General features: G+C 29.3%; 1 protein-coding gene across 3 annotated transcripts in view; it reads right to left on the bottom strand.

The window, feature by feature from the left end:
• Positions 1–17,514, bottom strand: part of LOC127155448 (ankyrin repeat and fibronectin type-III domain-containing protein 1) — a 94,106-nt gene that overhangs the window by 40,392 nt on the left and 36,200 nt on the right. For 2 of the 3 annotated variants that reach the window (XM_051097642.1, XM_051097641.1), the window contains one exon: positions 1,167–1,207. In XM_051097642.1, coding sequence (XP_050953599.1) covers positions 1,167–1,207 — 41 coding nt within the window. Of the gene's footprint in view, positions 1–1,166; positions 1,208–3,759; positions 3,915–17,514 lie in introns of those variants that run through there. The other variant, XM_051097643.1, reaches the window with a different exon arrangement.

A 17,514-nucleotide genomic window follows, 5' to 3' on the forward strand; every position in this document is an offset into this window, starting at 1 on the left:
ATTAAATGTGATTTTGTTGCTTTGCACAGCGTTTCACTTTCAGCAAGGATGAAAAGCTTCATGTCTGGTAAGGACACATTGTTAAATTGCTACAGGGAGCTGTTTATCCGCGACCAGAGCACACACACTAACTAATTACTGACAATGATGACACACTAATTAGGCCAAATAACCAACGCTACATCAGTTATCATTGTTCTGGGGTGAGAAATCTCACAAAGTGTCTTTATATAACCTACCCAGAGACGAAAACAAGACTTCATCTTTTGCTCGTCCTTTGATCAGATCCGATCAGCGGTTCAGTTCTCATTAGTCAGCCATTAGTGACAGATTTAGGAGATCTGCCATTTTCAATCGAGTAACCAAGGTAACATGGTGTTCTTGTTGATAGGGAGGCTCTCCTACGCCACATTGTGTGACAGTTTCATAATTCAGAGACGGAAAGACACAGACCCTCAATAATAAACCGGTTTAACATGTCAGGAGCACTAAAAGAGTAAAGAGGCTCACTGCACTCATTTATGGTTAAGATGCAACGTAGATGTGCAAATGCAACTGATGCATAACCTGCAGCATGTTACTGTGCTCACATATCCAACGCACTATAGAGCCGCTGCCGTAAGACTTGTCGATGCTGTAGTAATCTGATCCTTAATGCATGACTTTCAACTCAGTGTTTACAATCACTTCTTTCTTTATTGACTCACTCAAGTTAATCTATGCTACTGAACACAATGGACTGCAGGACTGCATAAATGCATATAGTGGCTAATTTTGGCAACTTTTTGGACACGCTTGAATGAATTTTGTAATTTAAGCTAATTAGACTATAGGTGAACCCTAAACACATTCTAACTCTACCCATTAAATAACATTTTATGCATTTTTAAAATTCAAAAACAAAGAAAGAAAAACCTACCTAATTTAGCTCACTTTTGGTGAACTTTCTCGCACATGCACATTTTTCCAAACCCTCCAGACTAACACACAATCGCATTCAGGTTGGCATTATAAATGCTTACTCTACATTACAGTTTGGCTAAAACTAGATTATCTCCCTGTTCTGTGGGTCACTAGGCCTAAATAAGGTCAAACGCATTTCCAATGACTTGCCATGTTTAACCCTGGCATCACCCAACGGAGAGCATGACACAGACGTGTCTTACCTTCTCTGCCGTGTTCCCTTTCTGTCGATGGAGCCCAGACTCTGAAACACACACAAAACACAAAATTACAACCAATTAACAGAGATACAATCGTCTCATAACACCACAGTCATTTCACAGATTATTACACTCCGGAACACTTGATTCGGATTGGTCAATTGCAAAATTCTGTGGTCAAATAATGACACTAAATCATTTAACCGACTGTTGACCCATGTTGTCTCATGTATCCCTCCACACTCTTTCTGCTCATGTAATCCAGTAATTTGAACTCAAATTAGTATTTCATGCCCATTCATTTATTAATCTGGTAAGCAGCCGTGAAATAAGTGGGATCACACACAGACGGTCTCCAGCACCCTGCCAAAGGTTTATTTGGCAATAATGTCTGGCTAACTGTACATTAACCCTTCATTATTCAACTATCAGTGGATGAATAAAGGGAAAGACAAACTGAATCTAACAGAATAGCTAGATGAAATGATGGATTAAAAAGGAAGATAAAAAGATGATAGATGGGAAGATGAATGGAAAAATATATGTAATGATAGAGCCACAGAATAATATATAGAACACTAGAATAATAGAATGATAGATAGATAGATCGAAAGAATGACAGAACAATAGGTGATGGATGGAAAAATGGATAGACAGATAACAACAACTGACAGAATGACAGAACGACAGATAGATAGATAGAAAGAACAACAGAATAATGGATGGATGGATACGAGATACAACAGATAGAATGATAGACAGAACGACAGGCAGAATGACAGATAGAACAATAGAATGATAGATAGAACGATAGAATAAAGTGATAAGTAACAGATAAAATGACAACAATATATAAAACGACAGAACGATAGACAGAACGATAGACAGACAGAAAGATAGACTGAAAGAACAACAGAATGATGGATGGATAACATACAACAGATAGAATGATAAACAGAATGACAGACAGAACGATAGATGCATATATAGATAGATAGATAGATAGATAGATAGATAGAAAGACAGACAGATAGATAGATAGATAGATAGATAGATAGAAAGAATGACAGAACGGTGGATGATGGATGGAAAAATAGACAGACAGATAACAACAATTGACAATGATAGACAACAACAGACAGACAGGCAGATAGATAGATAGAAAGAACAACAGAATAATGGATAGATGGATGGATGGATGGATAAGAGATACAACAGATAGAATGATAGACAGAACGATAGATAGAGCGATAGAACGATAGATAAAATGACGGAACGATAGACAGACAGACAGATAGATAGATAGATAGATAGATAGATAGATAGATAGATAGATAGATAGATAGAAAGAAAAACAGAATGATGGATGGATGGATGGATGGATGGATGGATGGATGGATGGATGGATGGATGGATAAGAGATACAATAGAATGACAGAACGACAGACAGAATGATAGAACGATAGAATGACAGATAAAATGACAGAACGATAGAACGACAGACAGACAGAAAGAACAACAGAATGATGGATGGATAACAGATACAACAGATAGAATGATAGACAGAACGATAGACAGAATGATTGAATGACAGAATGATAGATAGATAGACAGATAGATAGAACGACAGAATGATAGAATGATAGATAGAACGATAGAATTATAGATAGATAGACAGACATAGAAAAACAACAATGATAAATGGATGGACAGGCAGACAGACTGATAGAATGATAGATAGAAAGAACGACAGATAGAAAGAATGACAGAATGGTGGGATCATGGATGGATAAATGGATAGAACGACAGACAGACAGACAGATAGATAGAAAGAACAACAGAATGATGGATGGATAACAGATACAACAGATACAATGATAGACAGAACGATAGAATGATAGAACGACAGAATGATAGACAGACAGATAGATAGATAGAAAGAACAATAAAAAACAACAGAATGATGGATGGACAGATAACAGAACAATAGACAGATAGACAGATAGATAGATGATAGATAGATAGACAGACAGAAAGAACGACAGATGGATGGACGGACAGATGTGGTGACATTTGAAAGGGCGTGTGGATGTTTCAAAGTAAACAGCTGGAGTGCGGATGATCACCGCTGTGATTCTGACCTTTACCTGTCACAGACTCACAGACAGAAAAACACTGAGTTATGACATCTACAGTACGACTTAAACCTTCACTCATACAAACTTATTCACACACCTGTTAAACTCTAATGATCATGATGATATTACACTGTAGTTCTTCCTCAGTCACTGTGTGCACTGTGTTTCTACAGTCAAGTATAAAGTGCTGTAATCACAGTGAATGAAATCACATCATCTTCAGTGTTGCTTCACACCTCAGCAGCCTCAAACCACACCAATTAACCGTTCATCAGCGCAAACGAGTGCTGTGACAAAAGCATAACCACGAAATGAGAACTTCTCACTGAGAACATCACTCAACACAGCATGTCGACACGCGCCGAGAGTGATTATCGTGCAAAAACCGTTTAACAAAACTACTAAACACGCACAAACACACACACACACAGTCCTCACGCATTCCAGTGATCACATACCTGTGCAGTTCCAGCTTCACCTGTCGCACTCGCTTTCCCTTCGCTTCAGGTGCAGACTAACTAAAACACACGCAGTACAGTGTCTTTCTATCTGTCTCTCTCGCTGCTGGAGGTGTTTTAGTGTTTTATCAGCCCGTTTCTGTGCTACTGCTGACTTGGTGTACTTTAATTGTGGTTGCCAGGCGATAAGCTTCACTAACTGTGCAGTAAACAGAAAGAGAGACAGAGAGAAAGAGAGAGAGACACAGAGAGAGAGAGAGAGAGAGAGAGAGGGAGGTGTTCTAAACGGTGCTGAATACTAATTGCTGCAACAAAAAAAGTTCAACTAAAGGCCAGTTGCGCGTCACACTTAACGTGCATCAAGTCACTCAGTGTGTCACATGTCACTACATTTTTACTCATTAGTGAGCAGGTGCTGATGTGTGTCGTCAGTGTTTTACTAACTACTTTTATTTTACATATAAAAACAGCTTGAAAACATCAGCTGTCAATCACTTTCGCTGGATGTATTTATTTCTATTTGACATTTGGTTAATGCACGGATGAAAGCAGGTATGAAATATTGATTCGTTCGCATTGGCTCCTGATTCAGTCGTTTATCCTTTTATGTGATGCCGTTTCTCTTTTGTTCTATTGATTTAGTTAAAGCGGCATCATTAGCAGCTCTTCAAATATTCCTTCAGAAGCTTCCAGACGAGCAGCCGAACGAACGCAATTAGAATGAAAAAAAGAAAAGCTTCGGATGAGGAAGCGGCTGTGCAAGATGATTTGTGTTCCTGAAAATGAGCTGCTTTTCTGTTTGGTTTCTTGTGAATGAATCTGATCTTCAATGGATTCACTAATGCATTTAAGCTAACAAGAGATGTTCAAATAGATTTATACATTTGTTAATGCATCACAGTTAAAACAAATGTAATGTTTAACAGAAAAATTGACAATATTATGGTAAAAACTATTTTTTTGTGATGTCACATAACTCTGAAATCCAGGATTTAAAAATAATCTTTTACTTAAAAAAAATAATCATTCAATTGCAACAGTATAAAGAAATTTTATTTTGTCTATTTAAAAAATATGACAATAAATAAACTTTTACACTCATATTTTATACTAAACATTTGTAATAATTTGTACATACTTTACACAGATAAAACCAACATTTTTTAAAATATTAGACTTTTAGCTATGAAATAATATTTGATGTATTAACAAATAATCTGTTTAAAAAAAAAATAAAAAAAAAAAAGCATTCAGCTACTATATCACATCTTACATAAAGTATAAAATAGTATAAACTATTTACTTATTTTAGAAAATATATATAAAAATATATAATATATTAATATATTAAATATATTAAATATATTTATTAATATATTAAATTTATATTATATTTTATAATTTAAACACTATTAAATATACTTCTATATTAAATATTCTATTTGATTTATTTTATTATATTGTAATACATTTCATTTATATAATATAATATTTCAGAATATTAGACTTTTAACTGTGAAAGAATATTTGATGCATCAACAAATCATAATAACATACTTATCATAAATTATTTGTATTTGTTTTAGAAAATATAAAATTTACATTAAATTTTAATTTTAAAATTTAAATACCATTAACATTCTTTTATACTAAATATACTTTATTTAAATGTGCTTAATTATATTTAATAATTACATACTTTACACAATTTTCAGAATATTAGACTTAACTGCGAAAGAATATTTGATACATCAACAAAAAATCATAATACACTTACTATATATTTCATTTTACATATTTCAGAAAATAAAGATATATTTCAATTATTTGTAATTTTCTAAATTAAATACTATTAAAATATACTTATATACTAAATATACTTTATACTTTTAAACATTATATATATATATATATATATATATACATATATTATTTATTTATTTTTACAAAATATCAGACTAAACTGGGAAAGAATATTTGATACATTAACAAAAAAATCATAATACACTTATTATAAAATACATTTTACTTATTTTGGAAAATAAAAATATATTTAAATTATTTTTAATTTTATGATTTACATACTTTTAAAACATACCTCTAATTTTCAGAATATTAGGCTTTTACCTGTGAAGGAATATTTGATGAATTAACAAATAGAAATCACAATAATATACCAAAAAAAATAAAAATAATAATAATATACTTATTATATATTACATTTTACATATTTTAGAAAATAAAGATACATTTCAATTATGTTTAATTTTCTAAATTAAATACTATTAAAATATACTTACATAGTAAATATACTTTTAAACTTTTGAACATTTCATATATATATATATATATATATATATATATATATTTTTTTTTTTTTATATATATATATATTTATTTATTTAGACAAAATATTAGACTAAACTGTGAAAGAATATTTGATGCATTAACTAAAATAAATAATTATAATAATATCCCAATTATTAATAATGATGTTTTTACAGACAAAACAAAAATGGGGTTTCACACTCTTTGAACAATTAATATCCATGATTTCTCGCAAGTAATGATTTTAGTTGAAGCATTTAAAAATACTCTTTAAACACAAAATGACCTTTCTATTAAAAAAATTATTTAAAATTAATATTTTAATTTAGATTTAAACAGATCCAGCTTTCTAAACCTCAGGAAATGTACATTCAATACAGAATTTTTTTGCATTTTGCAGGACTGGAAATCACAATTTTAATGGCTCTAAAAAAATCGTGCAAAATGTTATTACATTATTCACACGTTTCTACACTAGAAAAGTTCAAATGAAATGCGAAGTCACATGACAAGTCCATTCCAGTTTCTAGTCAGGTTTCCTGGTTAAACAACATAAAACACAAACACAACTCACTGGAGTGTGCATTCGTGTGTCTATAGGAGGGAAGCGATGCCTGCTGAGGTTGCCATGGCAGCAGTGTCTCGACCAATCCGAGAGCTCCCATAATGCCATGCAGGGATTTGGGACACCGGCTGGGCAAACGTCACTCAAAAGAGAAGGTTAATGATCTAACGATGCCACGCATGAATATATGAACATAAACTCGCATTGTATATTCCTTGAACTAAAAATCTCCCAAGTCAGAGTGTGATACTGTAGCCCTGCGTCTCTAGCAGACACACGTTCACACCCCCTTTAACCAAATGAGCTTGTTCTAGTATGAAATGGAAAATTGGAAACATTTGCAGCACATTATATGAAATGGAAAATCTAAAAGTGTTTCTCTCTGTGTTCGTTTGCCATAATGATCCGCAGTTCAGCTCCCGTCTGCACGCACGACTGTGCGCTAATTATCATAGAAACGGCTCTCCAAAACATAAGAGCTTTTTATAATTGTTCCTCCATATTTCTGTTTATTTTAGACTATAAAACGTATACAGTAGCAGTGAAAAGTTTGGAAACACTTGACTGGATTTATGTTTCGCATGATCCCAAAAAGCCTTTTGATCTCAACGCTTCTGCTTAAATGACTTTGTAGGCAAATATAAGTTTGAATTTCTTTACCAAATTGACTTTTAATTTAAGAAATGCAACCAATTATGTATAAGAAGATTTATTTGTAAATATGTAAATAGCTACACAAATCAAACACAAAAACAGACACATAAAAATGAACATCTCTTCAGCACAGAAAAACACTGAAACTAAAGTCTTACGAAACCATACTTTGTATGAGAAACAGACCAAAATGTTTGTCAAAAATCACCATTTTAAAATGACATGAATTTTTCTGTTGTGTATAGCATAAAAAAAAAAAGGAAAAAAAAAAAACAGAACTATCTATTTGTTTTTGAGTTGTATATTTCTTAAAACATAAATTAAAATAAAATAATAATACAATTCCCTGATGTTTTACAGTTTTAAGTTGTGTATTGTATAAAAAATAAATTAAAATTAAATAATAATAAAATACCCTGATATGTTTTACAGTTTTGAGTTGTGCATTGCATAAAAATGAATTAAGAATAAAATGAATGTATCTATTTGTTTTTTAATTGTTGTATATTGTAACAAAACATTAAAATAAAATAATAAAATTACAAATAAAAATAATAAATTACAAACAAAATAAATCAACAAAAGATTTAATACATTTATCTCTGTATCCTTTTGTATTGCATAAAAATAATAAATAAAAAATAAAATGAAAAATAAAATGAATGTATCTATTTGTTTTTGAGTTGTATATTGTAAAAAAATATTAAAATAAAATAGTAAAATTACAAATAAAATGAATCAATAAAATATTTTAATGAATTTATTTCTTTATGCTTTTGAGTTGTGTATTGCATAAACTAACAATAAACTAAAAATAAAATGAATTTATCTATTTATGTTTTTAAGATGTTTATTACACATCTTATTTTTTTTTAAAAATTAAATTAAATTGTCTGATATGTTTTACGGTCTTGAGTTAGATTTGTATTGCATGAAAAAGTAAGTTTTTGAGTTTTGCATAGCACAAAATAAAAAAAAATACATTTATCGGTATATGTTTTTTGAATTGTGTATTTCATAAAAAAAATAATAAAATATTTTTTCTGTTTATGTTTTTGACTTCAAAAAACAGAAATAAAAAATAAAACACTTTTCCATCATGCATAATCAGATACATTCAAATCACATCATATTATGTTTTCTTAAAGTAAAATCTCAGTTTTGTAGAGAAATTCACACTTATATTTGTCTACAAAATTATTTCCATAGGCTTATTTTAAAATAAATATATATTTCTAAGTATTATTATTCCAAAAGGCTTCATTCATTTATTTGTGTCTTTCTGACTTGTGTATTACATTAAAAAATAATAAATAAATAAATAAATAAATAAATAAAATAAATTTTTCTGTTTATGTTTTTGAGTTGTATACTGCGTAAAATAAATAAATAAATAAATAAATAAATAAATAAATAAAATGAATTTTTCCTGTTTGTGCTTTTGAGTTGTGTATTGCATAAAAACACATAAAAACTAAAATAAAAAATAAATGAATTAATCTATTTTTTTATCTATTATTTTTGAGTTGTAAAATAAAATAAAATAAAATAAAATTCCCTGATATGTTTTACAATTTTTACGACCACGAGAAGCCTGAATTTAAAGAGCGGCCGCGGAGCAATAAAAGATTCCTCTGGGTGAGGATGCTGTGGAAAGAGGGAATGTGTCAGAATGACAGAACCGCAATTCTGCGTTCAGTGTCATCGGACAATTACCATTGATGTGAAGTGAGTCACAGTGGGAGACGCAGACGCTCTGAAACCTCACGAGCGTGTGTGTGTGTGTGTGTGTTTTGATGGGTGTGGCTACAGCACAATCTACCACGCTTGCGGTTCCTGTGGGGAGCGACTCAATGCTACCCATAAATCTCTGCAGCGTAGCCACCTCAAATCAGGGTAATGGGGCTAGAAGACATGCTGTCATCCGCATGATGAAGTCATTCGCATGCAGGCCGATGCCAGCCGCGGCGGTGGGTCCGTCAGACGCTGATTTACTGACTGCCGCACGACGGCCTGTATCTACATTTCCTATCATTTTTGCTTCATTTTGGGTGTGGGTCTTTTTTCTCGATGCTGCACGCTGCCACGTTTCAATACAACGGCTGTGAGCCATCCAGACCGCAGAAATCTGTTTAGGTCACTTTTACACGTTCTGTTTCTCGCAGCTCGCTCTGTTTATTTTCCTTCATTAGTGTTAAATGAGCCATTAATCATCAAACACTAGTCGGGCTCATCATGCTGGTGTATTCGTGAAGTGCTTCAAAAGCCAGATGAAAAGAGAAGGAAGGAGCAGATATAAAGAAAGGCAGAGCAGAAGAATAAGTGGATGAGTATAGAGCGGGTTATGGTGGTCCAGGACGCCCCTGCTGGTAGATGCTGTAACTACACCATCTGGATCCATTAACCGCCATTCAAACTCATAGAAACCTTTTGTAACAATACATGTTCAAAATTTGGAGTTGAACAAATATATATATATATATATATATTAAACGAAATTCATATTTTTATTCTGCAAGGATGTGTTAAATTGATAAAAATGTTAGTAAAGACTTATATTGTTACATAATATACTTTTTTTTTTAAAATAAATGCTGTTAGTTTGACTTATCATAGGTTCCGAAAGAATTTGAACCAGTACAACTGTTTAAGACTGATAATAAATCAGCATATTAGAATGATTTCTGAAGGATCATGTGACACTGAAGACTGGAGTAATGATACAGAAAATTCAGCTTTGATCACAAAAATAAATTCTAGTTTAAAAAATATTCAAATTGAAGACTCTTCTTTTAAACCGCAATAATATTTCACAATATTATAGTTTTTTCTGTATTTTTGATCAAATAAATGCAGCCTTAGTGAGCACAAGTGACTTCTTTAAAAACATTAAAAAAAAGTCTTAATTAATGAATAAACAAAAATAAAAAAATGATTTTTCCTTTTTTTTTTGAGTTGTATATTGCACAAAAATAAATGTAAAATAACATAAAATGTTCTATGCTTTTGAGCTGTGCATTGCGTAAAAAAAAAAAAAAAAAAAAAATATATATATATATATATATATGGTTATATATTGCATAAAAAATTATTAAAATAGATACACTAAATAAAATTTAGTTTTTGTATTGCATATTGCTTAAAAATAAATTTTAAAAATACGTTTTTCAGTTTTTGAGTTGTGTATTGAATACAAATAAATGAAAAATAAATTCATTTATTTTTTTATGTTTTTGAGTCGTATATTGCGGAAAATATATATTTTTATGTTTTTTAGTTGTATATTGCATTAAAATTACAATAAAATGCTCAGTTTTTGTGTTGTGTAAAATATATAAAAATATCTTATGTTTTTGGGTTGTATATTGCATAAAAAATGCATTTAAAAAAAATAATAAATTTAGTTTTTAATTTAAAATGTCTGTTTTTGAGTCATGTATTGCATAAAAAATAAATAAATAAATAATATATATATATATATTTATGTTTTTTAGTTGTATATTGCATTAAACTTAAGATAAAAGGTTCTGTTTTTGTGCTGTGTATTGTGTAAAAATAAATAAAAAAACATCTTATGTTTCTGAGTTGCATATTGCACAAAAATATATTTTAATTTTAAAATAAATTTGTTTTTAAAATAAAATACAGTTTTTCATGTTTTTGAGTTGTATGTTGTATAAATTTATTTAAAATAAAATAAAAATTAAGTTTTTGTTTTGTCTATTGCATAAAATTAATTAAAAAGATATATTTTTTCAGTTTTTGAGTTGTGTATTTCATAAAAATAAATGAAAAATAAATGAATTCATCTTTTTATGTTTTTGAGTTGTATATTGCATAAAAATGTATTTAAAATAAAATACAATTTTCCATGTTTTTAAATTTGTATACTGCATAAAAATAAAATAAAATTTAGTTTTTGTTTTGTGTATTGCATAAAAACACGTTAAAAAATATTTTTTTATGTTTTTGAGTTGTATATTGCATAAAAATAAAATGTAAAAAAAATATATTTTTCTGTTTTTAAGTTGAAATAAATGTAATGTTTTTGAGTATATTGCATTAAAAATAAAATTAAATGTTCTATTTTTGTGTGTAATGTGTAATTTTTTTTTTTTATGTTGTTGAGCTGTATATTGCATAAAACTAATTTAAAATAAAATACAATTTTCCATGCTTTTGAGTTGTGTATTGCATAAAAATAAATTAGAATAAAATTTTTTTTTTTTCACATATTATTAATTTTTCGTATATATGTTACACTTGACGGAAATAATGTAAAGATCCAGTTCTTAAGCTAAAGATCAATAAAAACATTTATCTGTGAATATTTTCCCAAACCCTATAAACCACCTGGAATAATAATCTCTGTACAACATTTAAAACATCTAAATGAAATACCTGCAAAACAGCTTCACAAGTCCCAGTACAGAAACTGTAGTAAATCAACATCAATCTCTAAATAAACTCAAGCGAACTGATCGTGAGGACTGTTGAATATGTGAAAGCAGTGATTTGTTGACGTGTTTGCTTTAGCCAGCATGCGTGCGTCTGTATGTGTGTCTGATAGGCTCGCGCAGGGTTAGGAGCGATCTCCGATTATTTGCTGACACAAGAGGAAAACTCATTTTGGTTTGGAGTCGGGAGCCAGACATGGAGACAGACCGAGAGCCCGAGTAAAAGAGAGAGAGAGAGACGCTCTGATTCACACCTCTCCGTTCCCACGGTATTTGGTTTGTTTACGTGCCGCAGTCAGACACAAAAACACTCACATAAATGCAGACGTGCACAACAACAAACCGCACTCAATATCTGCACCGAATTATCACACGACCAACATGTTACAAGCCAAAATGACTTTGATACTGATCTTTATTGCCGCTTTTATCTCGACTGTACAAATAAAACATTATATTAGAAACAGGGATATTAAAACTAGTCAGTGTTTGTTAACTTTTTAATCACATCTTTATGCTCACATTTAAAATATACAGTCTTTTTCTTCTGAAACAGATTTCATATATTGATGACTCATCCTGGACTGCACTGATTTCTGTCCAATCAAAATCATTAGAATGCAAAAGTCCCTCCCCCTGATACTACCTGCAACCAATTAACAAGTAGCCAAAAATATAGTCTATTCAATAAAAATGTGACAGGAAACCATATTTTACACTCCCCACCACCCCCAGTTTATACGGTAAATAAATAGAGTAAAATAAAATAAGAAATATATTTGAATGAATCTAAAATAAAATGATTATGAAGTGAATAAATACATACAAAATTAATATAAATTAATTAATATAAATACAAAATTTTAATAATTATTAAAATTATGTCTATAAAATATTATGAATATAAAAATAAATGTAAATATTAAAATTAATATAAAGAAATAAATATATAATATTTGAATGGATCTATAAATATAAAAAATATAAAAATTACAATTACATATCAAACATAATTTTTAAAATTAAAATAAATTAAATATTACAATTAATATAAAAATTAAAAAATATAGTATTTGAATTAATCTAAAATAAAATAATTATAAAATGAATAAAAATACATAAATATTAAAATTATACATACATATATATAAAATATTATAATTGTAAAAATAAAATAAATACAAAAATAAAATAAGTATTTTTATATATTTTTTTATGTTTTTGTTAAGTTTTAGTTTATTAATTTGTAATATAGTTTATTAATTTATAATAATAGAAATATTCAATGAAATTAATATAAAAATGAAACTTAAAATATAAATATAAAAATTATTATATAAGAATATCAATATTCTAGTGTACTCCTAAATGTTGTTGTTTTTTGCACATATTCACCTTTAAAATATAGTTTTTTCTTCAAAAACAGATTTCATATATTGATGACTCTTGAACTGATTTCTGTCCAATCAAAATCGTTAGAATGCAAAAGTCCCTCCCTCTAATGGTACATGCAACCAATTAACAAGTAGCAAAAAATACAGTTGTCTATTCAATTAAAATGTGACAGTAAAAAGTATTTTACACCCTACAGTTTATAAGGTAAATAAATAGTCAAATAAAATAAGAAATATTAAATAAAATGAATATACTTTTTTTAATTATATTTGAATGAATCTAAAATAAAATAATTATAACGTAAAAACATATAAATATTACATAAAATATTATGAACGTAAAAATAAAATAAATGTAAACATTAAAATGAATACAAAATAAATATAAAAACAAATATATATATTTGTTATTTTTGTTATTTTTGTACTTCAACTTAAACTAAATAAAATAAGAAATGTCGCTTTGCAGCTAGCTGAAATAAAATAAGTTTAAAGTTCTTTTTAAGTATAAAAATAATAATATATAAAATATAAATTAATATAAAAATTAAACTTAAAATATAAATGTTATAGTTATTATTTAAGAACTTTAAAATAAATATAAAAATACAAATAATAACAATAATATACTGTATAACAAATATAAAAATGGCAAAAATAGTATTTTTATGACTGTAAACAAAGAAATAACATTAATAAAACAGGCATGTAGGAAAGACAAACTTAAGCCTGTTGATCTGTTCTCCAGTGCTGTTTATTTCTGCGTCATGGTTGGTGAAGTGATCTAAAATCCGAACCTCCTGAATACCTGAAGCCTGAGCGCGGAAACACACACACACACACACACACACACTATATACGGACGTACGGACGTAAATGCACTCACACATGCATGGCATTTCGGAAGAAAATACCACAGACTCCACAGCTCAGCAGAGCTAATAAATAAAGAGGTCGGGGCGCCACCTCAAACCTTCCCGGTGTGTGTGTGTGTGTAGGGAAGCTGAGGGGGGGCTCTATGGGAAACACACAGGTCTAAAGTTGCATCACCAGAGCATCAGTCTCTCTCTCCTTTACCGGCCGTCTGTCTGTAACTGAAACTGCGATTGCGCTCAGTGACCTCAATGAATCCTGCGCTAATGAAAAAGACAGTGACAGAGTGTGTGAGAGCACATCTGTGCTTCTACAGCTCTGAAAAAGCCCCCTAGGGTTCATTTTGCTGTTCAATTTCACTTTACTTTTAGTTCGATTTAATGGTGAATAGCAGGACTGCCAAAGATAAATCAGATTAAACATAAATAGGTTTTATTGTATAACTTATTTTTAACATGGTTTGACATTTAAATACTTTAATTATTTCTCTCCTAAACATAGTCTAAATGAATTTTTAGCAAGTATACACTATTACATTTACAGTCTCTCACCAGGCAGTGTTATTTTAGTATAATTTCTACAGTATATAGTTTTTGAATTAAATTTTATTTTTATGTTTCTATATTTATATATATTTTTTAATATTAAAGTTCTAAATGTTATTTTAGCACGTTTTCACATTTAAAATATTTTTCTTCTAAAACAGATTTAATATATTGATTACTCATCCTGGACTGCACTGATTTCTGTCCAATCAAATGCGTAAGAATGCAAAAGTCCCTCCCCCTGATAGTACCTGCGACCAATTAACAAGTAGCAAAAAATACAGTTGTCTATTCAATTAAATTGTGACAAGTTTATACAGTAAATAAATAGAGTAAAAAAAAAAAAATATATATATATATATATATATATAAATTTATATAAAAATGTAAAATATAATATTTGAATGAATCTAAAATAAAATGATTATAACATAAATAAAAATATATAAATATTACAATTATATTTATAAAATATTATTAATATAAAAATAAAATAAATAAAAATTATTAAAATTAATATAAAATAAATACAAAACAGTCAAAATGAACCACCAGACAGTGTTATTTTAGTATAATTTCTGTACTATTATAGTTTTTGAATTGCATTTTTAAATATTTCTATATTTTCTATTTTAATATTGAAGTTTTAGTAATTCTGTTGTGTTTTTGCAATTCTTAGTTTTTTAAATTACGATCAGTTAATTTAGTACTTCAACTTAAATTCAAAAACAAGAACAGCTGAAATAAAATAAGTTAAAGGTTTTCTTAATATTTCAATGCATTTTTCTTATTTTTCTTAGATTTTGTTTAATTATATTTTTATTAAATGTAAGATTTTGTAGTTATTTAAACTTAATTAAAATGAAAAAAAATTCCCTTTGCAACTAACTGAAACAAAATAAGTATTTTAATATTTTATTTTGTGCATCTGTCATTTTTATTAGTTTGGTTTTATTATATATCTATTTTGTTTTATTAAGTTGCAGTTTATTTAGTTTTAGTTATTTTAGTACTTCAAGTTAAACTAAACTAATAGGAGAAGTTGAGATGTGAAAATTAAATATACATATATATTTTACATATTTTATTTTAAATATTTTATTTCAGTTAATGTTTATTTCATTTTAAGTAATGAAAGTAGCTTTTAATTTTTAGTTTTAGTTAATGATAATAAACCAGAAGGGGGGAAAAATTGATGACATCTTCTTGAACTACAGTTTTTTTGGTCCAATCAAAAGCTTTCTAGAAACAGAATGCCCCTCCCCCTGCAACAGACCTGCAAGAAGACATTTTGACGGCCGTCAAGTAACTAAAACTGACCTATATTAGTTTATATATCACTTGTAAAACCAAGCAAGATGAAGCCTTCAGTCACATCAGGTGCTTAAAAACACAGTGAATAAAACATTTTATTTCAGATCTCCTCATGTTGAGGTCACATGACCAGCCGAGTTTTTAACAACGGATTTAGTAGCGTAAACGCCATCAGTCATCAGTGCAACAAAACACTTGCATATTCCAACTGTAATTTTGATTCGTGCTCCTCCATAATTCCTGAAAACACACACGTGCACGGATCGGCCTCACTAGAACAACTGCACATAACTGTGGCACATTCCTACATCCACCGCGATCTGCCCCAAAACACACACACATAAACACACACAAATATTTATTACAGCACACCAGGGGAAATGCATCCTAGGATGAGCGCACCCTCCTGGCATCCCGACCACGCCGTGTCGGTGGTTAGCATCTTACTAGCGGCGCTGGTCATTCAGCAGACGCGCTCATCCGCAGCGGCCTCACGGCACACACTCGGGTTAAGTGGCGCGCTCAACGGCACAATGGCTGCGGGATCTCTGTAAATCTTCACTTCATGAATCGAACCCACGCCAGGGGTCAATTTGTGACCTTTGGGCCGCAAGCCCAGATCTGTAACCATGACGCCACTGCAAAACACACTCACTAGTAAACAAAATCAGATTGCACTGAATTCATTCAACTGCATCTGAATAATTTAATACAATTACGCAGAGCATTTGTGAAAATATATGCACAATTAATCAGTGTGATATAAACTTGGATGCACTTCTTTTTTACATTAAACACAATACAACTTTGTTTTCCTGTATTATCATGGGCTGCACAACTAAACATGAAAATTCAAATATCACGAGCTACATCTAAAAAAATTAATAAAAATTGCTTAGTTCATAAATTGCTTTCATCTAAATATTATAGGGATTTAAATGTTCATTTAAATATTATTTAAATTAACATTTTTATAAATGTATTTATAAATATTTTTATACATTTATTTATTAATTTAAATAAAATCAATCAATTTATTTAATATATTAATTTGAATAACTCAATCAGTATATTTAAATAGGGTTGCAAAGGGTGGGAAAAATGTCTGGTAAAATTTTCAGGATTTTTTTTTCAGGGTTGGAAGTTTTCCACCCCTATGCAACCCTATACGTAAATATTCTGGATTATATCTAACAAACTTCAACCGTCACTTTTTGATTTTGTAAATCAATAACTTCAATCTAAAATATGAATACATGCAAATACTAATACATTTACTCAGATTAACTAAATGCATTAAAATAATAAATAGTGCAATAATGTCCAATAAAATGCATGTTAGTACAGATATAGAAGGTGCCATTGATATATGTGGCTAACTGTTTAATTTAATTGATCAGCATATCATGTAAATAATTTTATTGAAACCCACTTTTGTGAATGCATCGAAAAATATTAATGCATTAGGTCAAATTATTCAACTAAATGCATTAATACTTAATATATAATTATGTTGGAATTTGTGAAATGTGAATGCAAATGCATGTTATTGCCAGGTGTAAATGAATTGCTATGTGTATTTAATTACGCTTAATTTAATTAATTATTAGATATATTGTGCAAAG

The sequence above is a fragment of the Labeo rohita genome, chromosome 24 (genome assembly GCF_022985175.1).
Source record: "Labeo rohita strain BAU-BD-2019 chromosome 24, IGBB_LRoh.1.0, whole genome shotgun sequence".
Taxonomy (NCBI): Eukaryota; Metazoa; Chordata; class Actinopteri; order Cypriniformes; family Cyprinidae; genus Labeo; species Labeo rohita.